The sequence below is a fragment of the Vulpes lagopus genome, unplaced genomic scaffold (genome assembly GCF_018345385.1).
Source record: "Vulpes lagopus strain Blue_001 unplaced genomic scaffold, ASM1834538v1 ctg601, whole genome shotgun sequence".
NCBI classification, from domain to species: domain Eukaryota; kingdom Metazoa; phylum Chordata; class Mammalia; order Carnivora; family Canidae; genus Vulpes; species Vulpes lagopus.
In genome coordinates, this window is record NW_024570939.1 from 22,906 (window position 1) to 43,636 (window position 20,731).

Below are 20,731 nucleotides of genomic sequence, written 5' to 3' on the forward strand. Positions count from 1 at the left end.
GGAACAGCAGGAGGAGCAGCAGGAGCAGGAGCAGCAGCAAGAGGAACAGCAGCAGCAGCAGGAGGAGTAGCAGAAGCACGAGGAGAAGCACAAGGAGCAGCAGCAGCAGCAGGAGGAGTAGCAGAAGCACGAGGAGAAGCAAGAGGAGCAGCCCGAGGAGCAGCAGGAGCAGGAGCAGCAGCAGGAGAAGGAGCAGGAGCAGCAGGAGAAGGAGCAGGAGAAGCACGAGGAGAAGCACGAAGAGCAACATGAGGAGCAGCAGGAGCAGGAGCAGCAGCAGGAGAAGGAGCAGGAGCAGCAGGAGCAGGAGCAGCAGCAGAAGAAGGAGCAGGAGCAGCAGCAGGAGAAGGAGCAGGAGCAGCAGGAGCAGCAGGAGCAGCAGGAGCAGCAGGAGGAGCAGCAGGAGCAGCAGGAGGAGCAGCAGGAGCAGGAGCAGCAGCAGCAGGAGGAGCAGCAGCAGCAGCGTGAGCAGCAGCAGGAGCAGCAGGAGAAGCACGAGGAGCAACAGCAGCATGAGGAGCAGCAGGAGCAGCAGGAGCAGCAGCAGGAGCAGGAGCAGCAGGAGGAGCAACAGCAGCAGCACGAGAAGCAGTAGGAGCAGCAGCACGAGGAGCAGCAGGAGCAGCAGCAACAGGAGCAGCATGAGGAGCAGCGGCAGCACGAGGAGCATCACGAGGAGCAGCAGGAGCAGCACGAGGAGCAGCAGGAGCAGCACGAGGAGCAATAGCAGCAGGAGGAGCAGCAGCAGCACGAGGAGCAGCAGCAGCAGCAGCATGAGGAGCAGCAGGAGCAGCACCAGGAGCAGCAGCAGCACGAGGAGCAGCAGGAGGAGCAACAGCAGCAGCACGAGAAGCAGTAGGAGCAGCAGCACGAGGAGCAGCAGGAGCAGCAGGAGAAGCATGAGGAGCAGCAGCAGCATGAGGAGCAGCAGGAGCAGGAGCAGCAGGAGGAGCAACAGCAGCAGCACGAGAAGCAGTAGGAGCAGCAGCACGAGGAGCAGCAGGAGCAGCAGCAACAGGAGCAGCATGAGGAGCAGCAGCAGCACGAGGAGCATCACGAGGAGCAGCAGGAGCAGCACGAGGAGCAGCAGGAGCAGCAGCAACAGGAGCAGCAGGAGGAGAAGCGGCAGCACGAGGAGCATCACGAGGAACAGCAGGAGCAGCACGAGGAGCAGCAGGAGCAGCACGAGGAGCAGCAGGAGCAGCACGGGGAGCAATAGTAGCATGAGGAGCAGCAGCAGGAGGAGCAGCAGCAGCACGAGGAGCAGGAGCAGCAGCAGGAGGAGCAGCAGGAGCAGCAGGAGGAGCAGCAGGAGGAGCAGCAGGAGCAGGACGAGCAGCAGGAGCAGGAGCAGCAGCAGGAGGAGCAGTAGGAGCAGCAGCAGGAGCAGCAGCAGAGGAGCAGCAGCAGAAGGAGCAGCAGCTGGAGCAGCAGAGCAGCAGCAGCAGCTCGAGGAGCAGCAGGAGGAGCAACAGGAGCAGGAGCAGCAGCAGCAGGAGCCGCAGGAGCAGGAGCAGCACGACGAGCAGGAGCAGCACGAGGAGCAGAAGGAGGAGCAGCAGGAGCAGCAGGCGGAGCAGCAGCAGCACGAGGAGCAGCCGCAGGAGCAGCACGAGGAGCAGCAGCAGGAGCAGCACGAGGAGCAGCAGGAGCACGAGGAGCAGCAGCAGCAGGAGGAGCAGCAGCAGCAGGCATGAGGAGCAGGAGGAGGAGCAGCAGGAGCAGCAGCAGCAGGAGGAGCAGCAGGAGCAGCAGGAACAGCACGAGGAGCAGCAGCAGCACGAGGAGCAGCAGCAGCAGCAGGAGCAGCAGGAGCAGCAGCAGGACGAGCAGCAGGAGCAGCAGGAAGCAGCGAGCAGGAGAGCAGCAGGAGCAGCGCAGCAGCAGCAGCAGCAGCAGCAGCAGCATATATGTTTTCTGCTCCTTCCATTTTACTACTCTCGTGCTGCTTCCTTTCTTTTCCAGTCTTGAATGGAAATTTGATACTGTTACAACTTTATTCACTAAAAAGAACTTTTTTCATTAATTGTATCATTTGACTCTTAGTTTATAATTTTAATCAATAAAACTATCTTGCGCTTAACTTTATCATTACATGTAATTGCAATTTTTGGAAATTCTGCTTCATTTCTGTTGGAATAGAACAACATAATTTTCCAGAATTCCAAAAAGGACTTTCTTGATTTTGTGTTCATATCCACCTAACATTCCCAACTTCACCCCATCTGACCAGCAGATACAAAGGAATAAAAAGACACAAAAATCTGTCCTCTTCTGTCTTTACCATCTGGATTTTGCTTACACTGACAGATTTAAAGGATGTGACATTGTGATGCTCCAGGAACAAAGAGGAAGCTTTCCATTTCTGCACTGAGCTATTCTTTCCCCAACTGCCTTTTATAATTCTTTTTTCATTTGGATCCCAGGGCTATCAAAAAAGTCACAGTGTTCATTAAAATATGTGACCAAAGTTCACCACAAGCATAAAAGGAGCAGAGCAAAACTGAGATTAGTGTAGAATTTTGGGAAATGAGTAATGCTCCCCAAATTTCACATTCCATAACCACAAAATTTTATAGCTAGAGGGTATAAAAGTAATTATCAACTTTAATCCCATTTTCTATTGATAATGGGAATAAAACCAAAGAAGGTTACATGATTTGTCCAAAGTTCCTAAAGTGGCATTACCTAGCATCAAAGAGATGATACAATTCCTTAATGCTGAATCAAATAAATGACCCAACAAGTTTATTAATCAGCTATGCTAAAAGTGTGACTTTGGCACAGTAATTTAATACCTTAATTGGGGATGAGGCGCTTAGCTAATTTTTATTTTAAAGGAGGACATCTCTAGATTTTGTTTATTTTTCACCTCAAACATCAGTTTTCTCCCTTAGAGTCAAATACTGAAGGTTTGCTGAAAATCTATGCTACCTACATGATAAAAGTCGTATGTGCCAAAATATATCATACTTTATTAAACAAGATGTAAAGATTTGACTCAACAAAAACATCTGAGAATGGTGATTAAACAAACACATATATGTGTATACACACACACACACACACACACACACGCACACACACATGTGGGCACCTGGGTGGCTCGGTCAGTTAAACATCTGCCTTTGGCTCAGGTCATGATCCCCGGGATCTGGGATCAAGACCCGTGCATCAGGCTTCCTGCTCTGCCGGGAGCGTGCTTCTCCCTTTCCCTCCTACAGCTGCTCCCCTGTTTGTGTTCTCTCTCTCAGTGTGAAATAAAATCCAAAAAAAAAAAAAAATTTTTTTTTTTAACGTGGAGGAGATGCCTGAGTGGCACAGTTAGTTGGGCCTCCAGCTCTTGATTGAAGTTCAGGTCATGATCATGGGATTGAGCCCCGCTTCAGGCTCCACGCTCACTGGGGAGTTTGCTTCTCTCCCTTTCTCTCTCCCTCTACCCTTCACCCTGCTCACACACTCAAATAAATAAGTAAATAAGTAAGTAAGTAAGTAAGTAAATAAATAAATAAATAAATAATAAATAAATCCTAAAAGAAAAAAGGAGTCTGTTTTTAAAACATGGGAGAAAAAAACTGGTGATAAAGCAAATATTTGTTCTTAAAAATATCTCAAAAAGTGGTCGTGTTGGAATTTGAAGTTCCAAGAGTTTGAGGAAAGCAGAGAAGACTACACATACTGAAGCAATAAACAGAAGCAATAGATAGATTGGTTTAGATGAAATATTTGTTTATATCCCTTCCCTTAGTTATTGCTTCTTTTCCATTTTATGTATTCATTTATTTTAAAGACGTTATTTATTTATTCATCAGGGACACACACACAGAGAAGCAGAGACACAGGCAGAGGGGGAAGCAGGCTCCATGCAGGGAACCTGATGTGGGACTCAATCCCAGATCACGGGATCATACCCTGAGCCAAAGGCAGACACTCAACAGGTGAGCCACCCACCCAGGCATCCCAACTTCTTTTCCATTTTATTGTTTATGGAAGTGCAACTTATATTTAAGCCAATAGATAAAAATCTTAGATATTATGATACATTTTTTAAAGATCTATGTATTTTAGAGAACAAGACTGATAGCATGAGAGAGGCACAGCGAGAGAGAGAAACTCAAGCAGACTCCATGCTGAGCACAGAGCCTGACGTGGGGCTCCTCTTCACAACCCTGACATTACAAGCCAAGCCAAAAACAAGACTAGGACTCTCAACTGACCGTGCCCCCCCAGGCACCCCAAGATAATCGCATTTTAAAGCAGTTTTCTCTACGGTTATTCTGGTTCATGAGGTCACAGGGTGCATAGCGAAAAGAGCTTTCCAGTTCACACGCCACTTGCGAAACTGAAAGAAACTTAAGGAACACAAATCTTAGGTTTTCCTGCATTCCTATCATTTAGATAGCAGAAATAATCTATTTCCAAACACAATTGTATATTGAGATGACCCCATTTTATACATGAGCTTTTTTCTTAAGTGGAAAATCAAAATGGCTCAGATAATTGACAAAGACAAAAAAATCAAAAGAGCAGCAGCAAAGTGAATCTCCCTACCTCTTCTTGAAGTTCAACTTTCTCTTTTTCCAAAGCCAGTTTTTCTTGTAACATGCCTTTCTCATTCTTAAACCTTTGCAGATTTTGCATATCTTGCTGTAATTCTTCTTTTTGATATACTTTTGATGTTCTGAAAGGACGTGGTGAAGAACTCACATTTTCTAATGCAGGTTCCGTACTTTTATAGTTATCAGTACTGTCATTATCTGCATATAATGGCTTCTGGAAAGAGTCTCGGTATTGGTTTTGTTTTCTTGTAAGTGTTTGTAATAGCAGAAGTATCATGCCTTTTCTTCTGAATCATATGTTTCGCCACATTGGAGTGGGCAGGCCGCAAATCCAAAAGGCTTTCTGGGTCACTATACGGAGGGATATATCCAGTGTCTAATTTACTATTGGTGGTATTTTGGTTCAAACTTTTGGCCATCTGCATGTCAAACTCTTGGTCTTCTTTCACTTCAAATGTAACTAGTGGGTTCCTTACTTTATTTTCTGGATCGCTATCAAGACTCTCATTTTTGTTAAAAACATGCTCACCTGGTTTGTTATCATTTTCATGGGAAGAAAGCTTAGAAGATGACTGGCAAGCATAGTCCAGGGACCCAGAGTATGAATGAGAGAGAATAGCATTGTCGAGACTAGGCTCTTTTTGTTCAGGAAAGGCCTGAGGTACTACAGAGACAGACACTCCAAATTCATCTTTTTCCTCACCATCAAGTGTAACTTTTGTCACATTAGGAGGCACTTCCTTTAAGTCTGCTTCTTTAGAATTACCACGTAGTCGTTCTAACTTAGGATGAGTAATAATTCCGTACTTTTTACAAGTTTTACCAATCTTCTGCTTTAACTCTCTGCTCATGCGTTTCACATTTTTCCAATCTAATTTGCCTTGTTTCATCTGTATCTCCTCATACTCCTCGTGCACACGACGATGTTCTGAATGTACAGATCTATCACCCTGTCTACCACATTCCATATTCATTTCTGGTTCTCGAGCCACATTTTGCAGTTGCACAAGTGGAATGTTAACTTGCTTGGTTTGGCTTTCAGATGTCTTTTCAGCCAGGATACATGTTTGTAAAATAACTTTATCCTTAGGTAATCAAATACGGACAAAGAAAAATAGAAAATAATTAAAATTTAGTTATTAGCTGTTCCTAAGTCACTGGATTATTAACTAAGAAGTGAGGACAGAAGAAAAGCATAAATCCATTCACTTATATTTTGTCAGGTTTTTCTTAACTAAACAACTCAATACAGTTACATCTACCAAAAAATGAATCAGATGATTTTTAATGTTACAAACCTAAAAACACTTTATTCCCTTGTATCTTAAACAGTGAGCCCCAACAATGCATTTCATGAGTTTTTACAAGTTTGAAACCTAGATAATAGGCAAACTACACTTTTGGGAGGCAAATATCAATTAACATCAATCAAAGAAAAATAAATTCCTATATTTTAATTTAAATTATATACTATGATAGTGTTAGACATCGCTATAGATTATCTGCTTGTATCCAGCTCTAATATATTGTAATGTCCACTGAGAGTGCATAAGAAAAATATTAATAATATGGATTTCCTGTGCTGAAATAACTGAAAGAGTTATTGTTTATAATCCAACTACAAAGGTCCCATCCTGGAAGGTGTGATTCTACAATAGGCGATCGTGCTGATTTCATGACCCCATTCTCTCAAGTCAACTACACAGAGATCACAAAGCACAATAAATCTTTAATCTTGGCATTTGTAACTGGAAATAGAGAACTGGACACTTTGAACCACTGAGAATAATCCCTCCTTGTACATGAGTCTAAGTCAGTCGTCATCATTGTTATACTGCTCATAATTTCAACTGCTTAAACATGACTCAATATTTGATGCTACCTTCTTTATCATGTAAAGAAGTTACAAAAATGGAAGAAGCAAAGAATATTTAGAATTATTTTTGTCTCAAAAGAAATTTTTTTTTTTGCCTAAATTCCAAGGATGAAGTTTAGCTAAACTTAGTTACTAAAAATTACAACATTTTAAGTTTTGTAACTCGTAAAATTTTATAAAAACTAAATATTAAATTATACTCTATTGACTTCAATATATCCACTCAAAGAGTTTCACTTGAACCATGTAGTATTAGAAAAGCAGGGAAAACAATATGAAATCAGAAATTTAAAGTTTTACATACCTGGGGGTGGTTATTTTCACTTTTATCAGGCCTTTCTTGCTCTTGCTTTTGCTCTGATGCCACTTCTAAGTCTGGTTCTGACGAAAAATCTATATATTTAGTTAAAATGGACTACTTAGAGAGGTTAGATAAAAGCTATTACCTCTATAAAAATAGAAAATATCATTTATCACTGAAGAGTTTAAATTCATCTTTAGCTGAATATTTAAGAAATACTTCTAATTATCTAAAATTTCAACAAACCATTTGAGAAATACTAAACGTCACCAGGTTAAAGGCACACAAACATCTCCAAGATTCATTCACAAATTCATCCACTAACATCCATGAACAAAACAATCAGAAACAAAACAAAAGTTTAAAATTCAGTAGAAACATATAAAATCACAAGAGATTATTCTCTACTTTGTAACAGTACCTCTTAAACAACACCTTAAGCTTCAACACAACGTTATTCATCATTTCCAAAATTATTAGTACTTTTCATGTCTGGATCAGTGTATATCCTCTGGGATACACTGGACATACATCCTGTGGGTGTATGTCCCCGATGAGTAAACGTTTCTGAAAGTATTTTCCTCTACTACTTGACAAATTTCCTTGCATCCTTTAGGACTCAGACTGCTGTGTAAAGTCATCCTTGATTATAGCTATCCTTTCCCAGATAAAGATGTATCTCTTTCTTTGGGGTTACCTTAATACCTTACAGGTTTTCTAGTGTACCTTCACCACCTGAACTGTAAACTACTTCATTATGTATCTAGTTCTTTTGCTCCTACACTGTAGGGGACAATCTTGACAATGGGGGGAGGGAGGGGAGGAGGGAGGTACAGAGGGAGAGAGAAAATCTTGAGCGGGCTCCACCCCCAGTCCTGAGCCCGACCTGGGGCTCCATCTCACAAGTCTGAGATATGACCTGAACTGAAATCAAGAGCTGGGCACTCAAGCGAATGAACCTCCCAGGCATCCCTGTAGGGGACAATCTCTTACATTTTATGTTACTTAGTACTTATTGTACTAATAAGTACATATGTTTTTATGTCACTTAGTACTACTCACTGAGTTCCCACTAAGTGATAGATAGGGGACCGGGTTTAAAGAAGCATATAGATGTAAGGTGTCAGGAATAGCTTTCCTAGACATAATGCCTAAACTGAGCCTGCAACAGTGACGTCAGACAGATTCAAAGGGATTAAAGGGCAGAAAATGGGGAGAGCATGCAAGGCTGTAGTAAGACAAGGGAGAGAAGCACACAACAGGGTAAATATTTGTCTAAAATAGAGAGATCACAGAGGAAGACATCACTAGCAGTTCAGGATACCAGAGATAAGGGCGGACGGTATAAAGGGCTAAAGATGAAGACTTAGGCAGAAGTCAAGATTATGAAAGCTTTGTATGTAATTTTAAGATGCCTGGACATAAATATGTTTTCAACAGTGGTTCACGGTCGTATATGCATTTGAGACAGATCACTCTACATACTGTGGGGAGGGATGAGTGTGAGGGGCACTGTGATCAAAGACAGGAGATGAATTAGAAGGTAGTAATGCAAAACAAAGATGATACACACCTCAACTGACTGAATGGTTCCAGAAATATTCAGAATATAAAATCATCAGGGCTCAGTACAGAATAAATCTGTATTAAGTGAATCAACAACAATGCTGGCATCAAGGGAAAAGAGATATAATTTTACATGAACTGTTTTATGTTGCTTGCATGTACTTTGTAACTGGTTTTGTTTTACATTTTCCTGTGGTACAGGAGCCTACAGGTGTTTTCTTTTTAAAGTCCTGTTTCTTGGATCTACCAAGCTCACAAAGAAGTAACAGCAAACAAGTCACTTGTATAGATCAATAAATTTGGATTTACAGCCTATACTCACTACTCCTGGAGATAACTGAAAATCTTTAGAAAATGAGTTAATTCTAGAAGAAAGAAAATAACAAAACTACAGGAGTGAAAAAATATTATATGATATGTTAGTACAGACGTGATCATATGACTGATAAAGGACACTGGATTAACTGATACATTAAGTAGAACACATGTTAGATGTGGTTAATCAACTGAACATCTTAGTAGAATTAGAACTGACTTTCCATATATTCTTTTTAAATGATATTTGATACTTAAAACCAATATTCCTTAGGAACTCTTTACTCATTTAAAATAATGAAACAGCACCTGGGTTGTTCAGCCAGGTAAGTATCCAACTCTTGATTTCAGCTTGGGTCATGATCTCAGGGTTGTGAGAGACTGAGTCCTGCAGTGGGCTCCGTGCTGAGTGTGGATCCTGCTTGGGATTCTCTTTCTCCTTCTGCCCACCCCTCCCTCCTTACTTTCTGACACTCTCTAAAAAAGTAAAATAAAAATAATCAAACAAGGAGATGGACTATGCCTACATAGCTGAGAAGAGGACACTATGTAGTAAATTCTCAATGATTCCAATTACTGCTGGGAAAGTCAACTCCAAAATAAAGTCAAAGAGAATATAGGAAATATTTTAATATTCTGTTTGGGAAGGTGCTTTTGTTTGTTACAGTGAATATAGTGTGACCAATACTTATGAATTTAGAGCTATAAAAATAAAGCTAAGAAACTATGTTGTGAGTAAACAATCTTTACATCTCTACCTAGTTTTCCCAACTGGTCCCCAAATTCTAAATCTAATCCCGCTACCCACACTCAAGTGAAAGCTGAACACGAGCCTAAAAGAAATTATTTTCTCCTAATTCTCTTTCTTATTTATATGTGGCTTTGGTTAGAGGAAGAATGCAAAAATGTCTTGCTGAAAGATGCTCTGTTTGGTGGCAGGTTGCATGAAAGGAGTAAACACAAAGTAAATCTTACCACAAAATTATTTTTGAAAAATCAGAACTATGGTGAAATCATGAGGACGCTGAACTCTCTCTGATTCTTTACCTTTTTTGCTCTCTCTGTTTTCTAGTAGCAGTGATTCACACAGGCCATGGAGCACAGAATTCTCTAACTGAAACACAGCTCCAATATTAATATTTTATCTATTAAGGTCGTCTGTCCAAATTCTGTGGATGCTGACTCATTTTTGATCATTGGTTGTGATACAAATGGGCATTTATTATCAACTTTCAAATCCCCAGTTCTTTGACAAGTCTCATTACTGAGGGACAAACTAGAATCACAATCAGAAAAATCTGAAAACAAAGTTTCCTTTATTAGAATGTAAATAACAATACAAACTTAACAAAATTGTACAAATTCTTTTGTTAGAGAAACAGCCACAAGTCCTGCTCCTCTCCCAGACGCACTACTTACTACTCATTCGTAGCTAATTATATTTTACATGTCCTGTACTTGGCATTCACACAGATGAATTTAACTCTCTCATTTTCTCTTGTTGATTCTCTAGTATTACACAGTTTAATTCACTCACCAAGCTCTATTACATATTCTATATTCCATAAAAGCTCTGTCCATTAATAATAAAGAGTCTTCAAGGTCTGAATGTTTTTAGTAACAAAACTGATGTCTAATCATTTATTTTCTGTTTAAATATGCATTTTGTGTTCTAAAGACATGAGTTTTAAAAACTTGTGATGAATGGTACTACTTTAATAATAATGAGATGGTCTCTCCTCAATGCACCAACATCCTCAGAATTTAATTTTTGGACAAATATCATATTTATATGAGAAATCAAAGACTTGGGTAATATAATCCTTTCCATGTAAAAACAAAATAAGTCTCAGTCCACACTGAGATCCAAAAACTACAGCGCCATGAAACAGAAAATGAATATATAACAAAACTATTGTCCCTTTATAAACAAGATTGGTCTGATTTAAACCTCTTTAAGACAAGGGAAAGCAAAAAAGGAAGAAATGCAGAAATGAAACTTTAATGCCCATTTCATCACAAGGGCCCCTTTATCATTTTGCATCCATGAACCCTGTACATGGTTTAAATTAGTTCTCCCATGTCATCTGAGAATCCCCAGAGTCCAAAGATCCACCGATTCACAAAATCCAAGAGGTGAAAACTATCTTCACAATTGTACTAAATGCTAGTTGCCATTTTCACTCTCATTTTCTTATTAAGTGTACAATAAAGTTTTCTAAAGATAAAATGTGTGATAGCATCGCAACTCGCATGATCAGTGGATCACAGCTCTAATGGCTAACAACATGAGATTGTGTATCCTTGTGTTTTAAATGTTTTAATTTCTAAGATTGTAAATATCAACAGATATAACCCACTTAAGCAGACGTTCTTTGGAATTCTCAATAATTTTTGAACAGTAGAAAAGGACCCTAGGCTGAAAAGGTTCAGAATTACTTTTTTAAAAGATTGTGTCTACCAAATATTAAGATACAACTAATTCCGTCCCACATTTCTAATAATCAAAGTCACCATACACACACACAATAGGAACAAGTGTTTGGCTTAAAATGATCAATATAACAACACAAACATGAAATGAAGTTTTAACTTCATTTAACACAACTGACATGTTAGCAAGTGAAGCTTTACTCTGGGTAAAAGTCAGAATTCAAATAAGTATGGTGAACACCGGAAAAATCTTAGAGTCTAATAATTAACTTCTGGGAACCCCTTAGAAGTAAAGGAATTCCAAACCGGGGACATTAGGATTTCAAAACTTAAAAGTAGAAACTTGAACTAAAGCTTCCATTTTTAAAATCTCTTTTTCTTATGCTTGTAAATATCTTTTGTTCAAACGTGGATATCAGCAATGACATCTACCTTATTTATGTCACATCCTTCGATTAAATTTGTCTCACATACACACACACACACACACACAAAGAAGAATTTGGTATAAGACGATGGGCATTTCAATAGTTTAGTGCACATCTTTCCACTTTCCAAATTTTCCAATTTCCGAGCTTTCCAAATTTGAACTGTAAAATTTACCTGATCTGGGTGTTTGTTTATCACTCGTTGTGACTGCTTCAGTAGGAACAGAATCTTTCACTTTAGTGGGAGACTGGATGGGTATTGAAACAATATGATTAGAACAATGTACATTTCATACAGTCTGTAGTTAAAAATTCAAAATAAAAATACAAAAGCTTTACCTCCCAGTGACGAAGATCTTTTCTAGGAGAATCTAAAACACAAAAGGGACATGTAGTTAATTATACGTAAATATGAAAGCCAACTATACATTCGTGCAGTTAGGATTAAGCTGAATCCTCATGCTTGGCTTTCAAAGTGATTACATTAGGCTTTGGTCTTGATTCTAGAGACAGGAAGGTGGATTAAGACAGCAACAAGACAGAAATAGGAACCCGTTATAAATACTATAAAAAATAGAAATATATGTTCAACATAACATGCAGTTAGGATTCCAAAAGTAAGATGATGTTTCAAATGAAATGACTAAAACAGAAATCACTAAATGTTGCACATATACTAACGTGAACATGCTGATTGATGGGGGAGAAAAGCAATCTTTAATCAGAGGAACAAATGATGACTCTGAGAGGATAAACGTGAAAGCTGATGGCAGAATGCAACAGCACATCCTGACTGCAGTACAGCAGAATCATCGATACCATTCTACTACAAGTATTTGCCATGTTCTTCAATTTGTCCCGTAATTTAGGCAGTCCGCAGTTACGATGAATGCATAATTTATTGAATGCGTAATTTATTTGTCACCAAAAACAGTGTTATGAATTGATCAGCCTGGATATACTTGTAGGGTAATAGTCAATAAAAGTATTCATTTTTGTCTATACCCATGTGGGCAACTGGCATGCCTACATTTCTTGTATCCTCTAGTTTAGCCATGTTAAAGTTTCTTGACCCACGCACGCAAGAAGGTATATAAAACACGTCTAAGAAATAATGTATAATAAGCTTTCAATATGGAACCATGACTACTACCAAAATGAAAAAAATCAATTTAATTGCCACCGAATTTTTAGATACTAAAAATCTTTTGTATTTCAAAATCAGTGTCATATTTATTGATAGTAACAATTTTAGCATTTAAGGAATGGACCCTATGATTTCTTTATTTTCCAAAATTAGTTTGATTTGGTAGACTATGTCAGTCTTGAAAAGGTTTCTTTGAAACAGCTATCATCCCCCAAAATGAGCTATCTGAAAAAAAGAACACCCATGCTTCCATATTCAAATTAGTCTCATTTGAATAATGAATATCAAAGCAACATATATCTTTGAGGTCCAATAGATTTGAGGAAGATGAATGGTGGCTATGTTTTATCCCAAGTCTAGCACTCCATTTGCTCTCAGTATTCTTGGTGGAGCAGCTGTGATCTAATCTGTTTCAGTAGAAATAAACTCAAGGTTTCTATAAAGTGAGTTCTCGGGCAGCCCCGGTGGACCAAGGGTTGGTGCCACCATCGGCCCAGGGTGTGATGCTGGAGACCCAGGATCCGGTCCCACGTCGGGATCCCTGTATGGAGCCTGCTTCTGCCTCTGCCTGTGTCTCTGCCTCTCTCTCTCTATGTCTCTCATAAAAAAAAAAAAAAGTGAATTCTCTAGAGTTTCCTCACCAACTCCAAAATTTCCTAGCTAAGGCTTCTTTCATTTTTCCCTCTTTCCCTTCACTATCCCCTGTCTTCAAAAGTAATTTCTGGGGGCACCTGGGTGGCCCCAGTCAGTTGGGAGTCTAGCTCTTGATTTCAGCTCAGTTCATGATCTTGGGGTCCTGGGATTAAGTCCCATGGTGGGCTCCTCACTCAGCAGGGAGTCTGCTTAAGGACTCTCTCTCTCTCTCTCCCTTTGCCCCCTCCCTGCTCGCTCACTCTCTAACATAAATAAATCTTTTTAAAAAGTAATTTGTGATCTATGGTCTTGATTTCTTTTTTTTTTGCTTTTACAACCGTTTTTATGGATTTTCTCCACCACTTCTTTCCTCTTTGTTTAGCAATAGTATCTTACATCTATACCTTCTATTTCTGTATCTCCTTGCTCCCCTCTGGTTATAAACATGTTCAGAAATAAAAACAAAATAATTCTTTTTCTTGACCTTGTTATGTCTTGAACTATCCAACAGATATTCCAGATTTCTCTACAGGAAAGTCTATACCCATGCTACTGAGCACATGACCCAAGGACCACAGACACTGCCATGACCTGAGAGGTCAAAATGCAGATTCCAGACCTGATGTTCAGTGTGCATTTTTAACAAGGTCTCGGGCGATTCCCTACAATTTGAGAAATCCTGGGTCATACTGAACGCTGCCGCTGTATTCCTTTACCTTAACCTTCTAGGATCAAGCCTCAAGTTCATCACTATCAATTCTGAAAGTGAAGACGTATTAAAAGTCATAAATGTTCTAACGGACTTTTTACCAGGACTAAAGCTTCCCTGATCTCCACCTAATTGACCCTGCTCTCTTTTTCCTTTTTTCCTTCCAATTCTTTTTTTTTTTTTTGCACGAAATGATACTAACTTACGAAGTACCACCATTTCATATGACATAGAGGTACACATATCTATTTATTTAAAAGATGTTTTCATTTATTTGACACAGAGAGAGCGTGCACAAGCAGGCAGAGCAGCAGACAAAGGGAGAGGGAAAAGCAGGCTCCCAGCTCAGCACGGCTCCATCCCAGGTCCCGGGGATCATGGCCCAAGCCAAAAGCAGACCTTCAATTGACTGAGCCACCCAGGCACCCCTAACATACATACATTTATAGCTGACTAGGACATAGCTCTGCATAATCAGCTAGGTCAATCCATAATGTCTCCCCAACAGCGAGAAAAACTGGTAAGAGTGGGAAAATTTTGGTATACTACTCTGACAAGTTTGGGTACTGGAAGCTCACCTGATATCCCCACATTTCAAATAATTTGCTCCTCCTTTTATTTTTTTAAAGATTTTATTTATTTATTCATGAGAGACACAGAAAGACACACAGAGAGAGAGAGACAGAGAGAGGCAGAGACACAGGCGGAAGGAGAAGCAGGCTCCATGCAGGGAACCTGATGTGGGACTTGATCCCGGAACTCCAGGATCATGCCCTGGGCTGAAGGCAGGCACCAAAACTGAACTACCCAGGGATCCCCTGCTCTTCCTCCTAAAAAAATTCTTTCATTTGACCACCTTCCACTATAAAGCGTTGCTTATTTTCCTCCATTTACCCCCTGCACTCTCAGCCATTCTCATCATTCCCTCTTTGCTCTTTTCCAGCTATTTCCAGGCATTCCTTAGGTCTTGGAATACCTGGAAATGGAACCAGTAATTTAGCTCCTCTAGCCATACTCTCAATTTAATCTGCAGCTGACACCTGATAAAATATAGAACTCACCTCCTTTTCTCACCTTTCTCCTTTCTATGCATGTAATCGGTGATTTTCTTTGGAAATTAGGATACACGAGAATTTCTGTTTTAAATCAACATTCTGTCAAATGACTTTTTATAAAATACAATTCTTACCTTCTACTTGTTCATTGAATATACTTTTCCCTTGTTGATCTGCAGCTCCAGGTAAACAATCAACAGATTTCTTTGGAAGTCTTGCAGAAATACTCTGTTAAAATTAACATCAATAATGAGTTGCATAAAGATTTCCAAATCCTTTTCTAAGAAAATATTCAAATGTTCTACTTTAATCGCAATCAGACATACAAATAAGAAAAGCATGTATTGAAAATCAACACATTTAAAAACCTCATCTATGCTCTCTCAATTAAGTGCACCTTTTCATCTTCATTTGGCCATTAACTCTAACTGAACATGGAAGGCCAGAGTAAATATTTTCACAGACAAGAAGACTGACTTATACATACATTTCAACAAGGAAATAACAAAACACCTAACTCTACTTTGTATTCTCCACCAGGATACAAGGACAGTAAAACTATTGAAACAAATTCTTTAATAAGTACATTTGCTATAAATTTAAACTGTTCCTAATGGCAGAAAGATTTTTAGCCTTAAAATAAGATACTTGGCATGATAAGAAACCTCGGAGTACATCATGTTGACTATAAACAGAACACTGTGGTAGCTGCTGCTTCATTTAGATAAACAAAGGCTTGGAATTTTCATTGGTAGGAAAAAATGGTTGAATGAAATGGCAAAGTAGGAAGAAAAACTTTTCTTGAAATTATGTTTAAATAATAGCAAAAGATTTTAGATATAGGTATGAAATGCTTCAAAAAGTATAGTAAGCTTTCAGAAGGGAAGAATAAGAACATTCATTGAGGGCAACCCTGCTGGGACCCCTCTCACTCCTAAGAGCTTTCTCTGTATCTTTACTGAATAAACTTCTTTCATTTTACTCACACACACAAAAAGAACATTTACTGATTAATCACCTAAAAGGTACCAGGCATTTGTTTTAGTACACACAGTTTCTTTTCTACACACAAAAATAACAATGATTATAACAATGGAGTGGGTCTTCCTGCTTCCTGGTCATTTCTAAGATATTAGAGTAAAAGGAACAGATGTGCTCCATGGTCTCTCTGTCCAGAATGTCCTTCTCCATCCAAGACATTCTTGCGACTGGTCCTTCCCACCCTTCACTTGGCAGCTCTGGCCACACTCAGAGAGATCTTTTCTCACTACCAAAATTCCACTCCCATTCTCATCCCCATCCTAACTACAAACAGCCTCCAATATTCCCTAAACTAACATTTCCTTTTTTTTTTTTTTTACATGAAATGCTTACAGTGACTTATAATGGATCAGAGTTTCCTTATTTTTCTGCTCCTACCACTACAACCTGTACAGCCTGGTCATAGTTAGTATTCAGTAACATAAATGTATTTAAGGTCGAAACACTGAAAATCCTCTCACTGAGGGAGTGCCTGGGTGGCTCAGTCAGTTGAGCATCTAAATCTTGATTTCAACCTCAGGCCATGGGTCTCAGGGTCGTGAGATCGAACCCCACATTGGGCTCTGTGTTGAGCATGAAGCAAAGTTAGGATTCTCTCTCTCCCTCTCCCTCAGCCCCTGCTCCTCTCCACCCGCTCACATGTGTGTGCGCACTCTCTCTCTCTCTCTCTCTCTCTAAAACATAATCATCATCCTCATCTCACTGAGAAGGTCTAAGTACCAAATCACTATACTGTCAGCCCTTGAAGAATGCAAGGGCTGAGGGTGTTGATGGCTACACAGCCAAATATCTACAAATGACCTTTGATTCCCCCAAAACTTAGCTACTCATCTCTTATTTCCTACTTTAAGAGCAATTAGACTTAAAAATAGGAAACGTATATATGAAAAATCAAAACATTTCAATAAAAGACTCATATATATGCTCTCGAGATCTAAGCTACTTCTTAACCCTCATTTGGCCACTGACTGTAAACTGAGCATGGAAAGTCTAGTAAATTATCACCTGATGTTGACCTTACCAATAACGTAAAGGCAATGAACAAGCTTTGTATATTATATGTACTATACACTGTATCCTTAAAATATAAAGAAAAGGTTATTAAGAAAATTATAAGGAAGATAAAATATATTAAGAAAATACTTATCGAGAAGCATCTGTAAGTGGACACACAGTTCAAGCCCATCTTGCTCAAGGGCCAACTGTACACCTACACAATGTCTCTAATCACAGGCTACTGAAACTTAACATCCCCCAAATTAGAAATCCACCTGTCCACTCTAACTTTCCCATTCTTTTCTTAACACTTGCCATTTTACTGGCCTTCAGAAATCTTCACATTTAAAAACCATGCCCTCGGGATCCCTGGGTGGCGCAACGGTTTGGCGCCTGTCTTTGGCCCAGGGCGCCATCCCGGAGACCCGGGATCGAATCCCACATAGGGCTCCCGGTGCATGGAGCCTGCTTCTCCCTATGCCTGTGTCTCTGCCTCTCTCTCTCTCTCTCTCTCTCTCTCTCTCTGTGACTATCATAAATAAATAAAATAAATAAATAAATTTTAAAAAGAAAAAAAAATTTAAAAACCATGCCCTCTATATTTAGTAAGTCACTCAAATACTGCTGTGATCATTTTTTGTCTCAAGACAAAAATTTCTAGAGCATTCTTTACAGCTCGCAAAGTGGGTGATCACCTTTGTTACCACATTTGGTCATGACACACACCCTAGATGTAGGTATTAGTATCATTTTTATGAATAAGGTCACTGACATTCAAACAGGTTAACCAAGTTTTTCTGAGATCCCACAGCAAGTAAGTGACAGAACCAGGATGGTAGCACATCTTTTGACTTCAAATACAGTGCCCACACCATTGTAGAACAGCTGCCTCTACTAAGACATAGGACCTTTTTACCTTCTTCCATAGGTGTCACCGTAGAATAGGTCATCATTACTTTATACTATGTTACTATAAGTAGGGCAGCCACAAAGATACTCAATGCATGCTATTTTAACTATCCAAAATGTTTTTACCTTTTAAAGTACCACTAAATCATGGGGGCCTTGATGGCTGAGTCAGTTCTGGGATCAAGCCCCAAGTCATCAGCCTCCCTGCTCAGTGGGGAGCCTGCTTCTTCCTCTCCCTTTGCCCCTTCCCCCGCTCATGCACGTGCACTCTCTCTCAAATAAATAAATAAATGAATGAAAAAATAAATAAATAAATAATAAATAAATAAATAAATTCTTTACAATAATAAATGAACAACATACCACTAAACCACATTGTTATTATACTCCCACTGCTCCTTGTAGATCTACCTGACAATCCAAATATAATACTTCTAGGGTGCCTGGATGTCTCCGTTGGTTGAGCATCCAATACTTGGTATCACCTCATGTCATGATCTCATGGTCATGGAATCAAGCCCTGTGATGGGCTCTGCACTCAGACTGGAGTCTGCTTCAGATTCTGTCTCCGCTCCCTCCCACTTAACTCTCTCAATAAATAAATAAATACATAAAAACTTTAATAAATCTTTATATATAGTTAATATATAAATTATGATACTATACATTATGCATAATACACAAACTATATATGTTTTATATATAAAATAGAATATGGAAATTATAATCTATAAGATACACATGCTAATAAATTTAACATATAAACATAATGCATATGATTTATACTTCTAAAAAACTATAATCCAAACTCTGGATAGATCACATTAGAAGTTTTGCACATCCATACACACCACAGAATCATACATTTCACCATAGGTTGACCTAGAGTTTTTCTTTAGCTTTTTAGATAACTAACTTGGGATATCTGGGTGGCCCAGTGATTGAGCATCTGCCTTCAGCTCCAGGCGTGATCCCAGAGTCCTGGGATCGGGTTCTGTGTGGGGGTCCCTGTGGGGACCCTGCTTCTCCCTCTGCCTGTGTGTGTCTCTGCCTCTCTGTGTATATGTCTCTCATGAGTAAATGGATGAAATATAGGAAAAAAAAAAGATTCCTTAACACAAATTTTTAAAATATTTTATTTATTCATGAGAAACACACACACACAGAGAGAGAGAGAGAGAGAGAGGCAGAGACACAGGCAGAGGTAGAAGCAGGCTCCCCAGAGGAACCCCAATGTGGGACTCAATCCCTGGACCCCGGGACCGTGCCCGGAGCAGAAAGCAGATGCTCAACCACTGAGCCACCCAGGTGTCCTGATTCCTTAACACTTCTAAGCTCAGTTTTCTGCCACACTACCACACACCTTTCACTAAGTTAAGCTTGCAAATTAGCAGAACTCTATTAACATATTTAGTACATAATTATCAATTACAGGTAAAAAGTATAAGGAATTTGTTTTTATGGGCAAATACAGACATGAGAGCATAAAGTCTAAGCATCGCTTTTATGTTACAATATCACTCATTGCTTATATTTTAAAATAATAAGAAGACAGTACCTCAGAATCCCAAGGTGAACTATCTTCTTCTCCTAAAGCTGACATCCAATCTGTAAAATACAGTCACAAATACATTAATGAGAACATGTATTACTATGAATTCTAAACACATATACAAGCCTATCCACATTCACAAATATTTCAATAAAATAAAAGTAATAGGAGATAAGATTTTCAGAGGGATGAAGCATTTTCAGGAAGAAAAAGTTCACAGTAGTAGCGATACACAGAAAGAAAGCAAAAGAAAAATAACTTCGTGAAATGAAATGGATAACAAATTTGGATCTACATACTTTCATATTGTTTTATACTAGCCTGTAAGTATAGAAAAACAACTCACAGAGGTTCACTAACTTACCACTCGTATTATTTTTGTGTGCTCTATCAGCAGAAGTCAAATTGTCATTAACTGCTTGCTCTTGTGGAGCACTTTCAATAATATCATCAATACCATTGTCCTTTTGTCCAACTGCCGGCTTCATTGCTCCTTCCTATAAGAACACCACCACCAAAAAAAAAAAAAAAAAAAAAAAAGAGCTTCAGAAAACATCACATTAATTCACTTACTCTCTCACTCCTCAGAAAGACAAATACATACCATATCTGTCAAGTCATAGGCACTATCCTGGGAGAAGCTGGAAATATAAATAAAAGAGGGAGTCTGCCCTATATGCTACTAGGGGGACAGATGGACAAAAACAAATAAGAACAGAAGAGGATCATTCTCTAGTTCTACAAGTGAAGTGAATAAAGTTCAGTGAAGGCACAAGGAGAAAAAAGTTGTATATGGGAAGCTCAGGAAATGCTGCAACGGTAAGGCTGTATCTTGAAAGACAAAGTATACAAGGAGTGTGTGAAGGGCATTGTAGCAAAGGTAGAATGATCAAAAGGATGAAGTAGGAAATAGCATAGTACGTGACCATAGCTCAGAATGTGGCAAAACTAGGACACAATTATGGGGAATGGGAAAAAGAGATATAATTGGAAAATCAGGACTGAACTGAAAAAGACAGGGGTCATGCTAGGATATGAACTTCCCCCCTCACGTATTGGGGAATCCACTAAATAAGCGGAGGATTTACATCATCACAAATATATTTTAGAAACGTCACTCTAGTATCAATGTAAAGATGAACATGAAGGAACCAAAAGAGAAGAGTATTTCAAAATTATAGATGAGAAAGTGAATTACGGTAATAAGATGT

General features: G+C 39.4%; 1 protein-coding gene across 1 annotated transcript in view; it reads right to left on the reverse strand.

The window, feature by feature from the left end:
- Window positions 1–20,731, reverse strand: part of LOC121483935 (putative ankyrin repeat domain-containing protein 20A2) — a 99,066-nt gene that overhangs the window by 21,958 nt on the left and 56,377 nt on the right. Inside the window, exons 13-17 of the mRNA XM_041742440.1 lie at window positions 15,157–15,250; window positions 11,818–11,849; window positions 11,654–11,726; window positions 6,740–6,828; window positions 4,552–5,644 (exon numbers count right to left, since the gene is read on the reverse strand). Coding sequence (XP_041598374.1) covers window positions 4,754–5,644; window positions 6,740–6,828; window positions 11,654–11,726; window positions 11,818–11,849; window positions 15,157–15,250 — 1,179 coding nt within the window. The 3' untranslated portion in view covers window positions 4,552–4,753. The remainder of the gene's footprint in view (window positions 1–4,551; window positions 5,645–6,739; window positions 6,829–11,653; window positions 11,727–11,817; window positions 11,850–15,156; window positions 15,251–20,731) is intronic.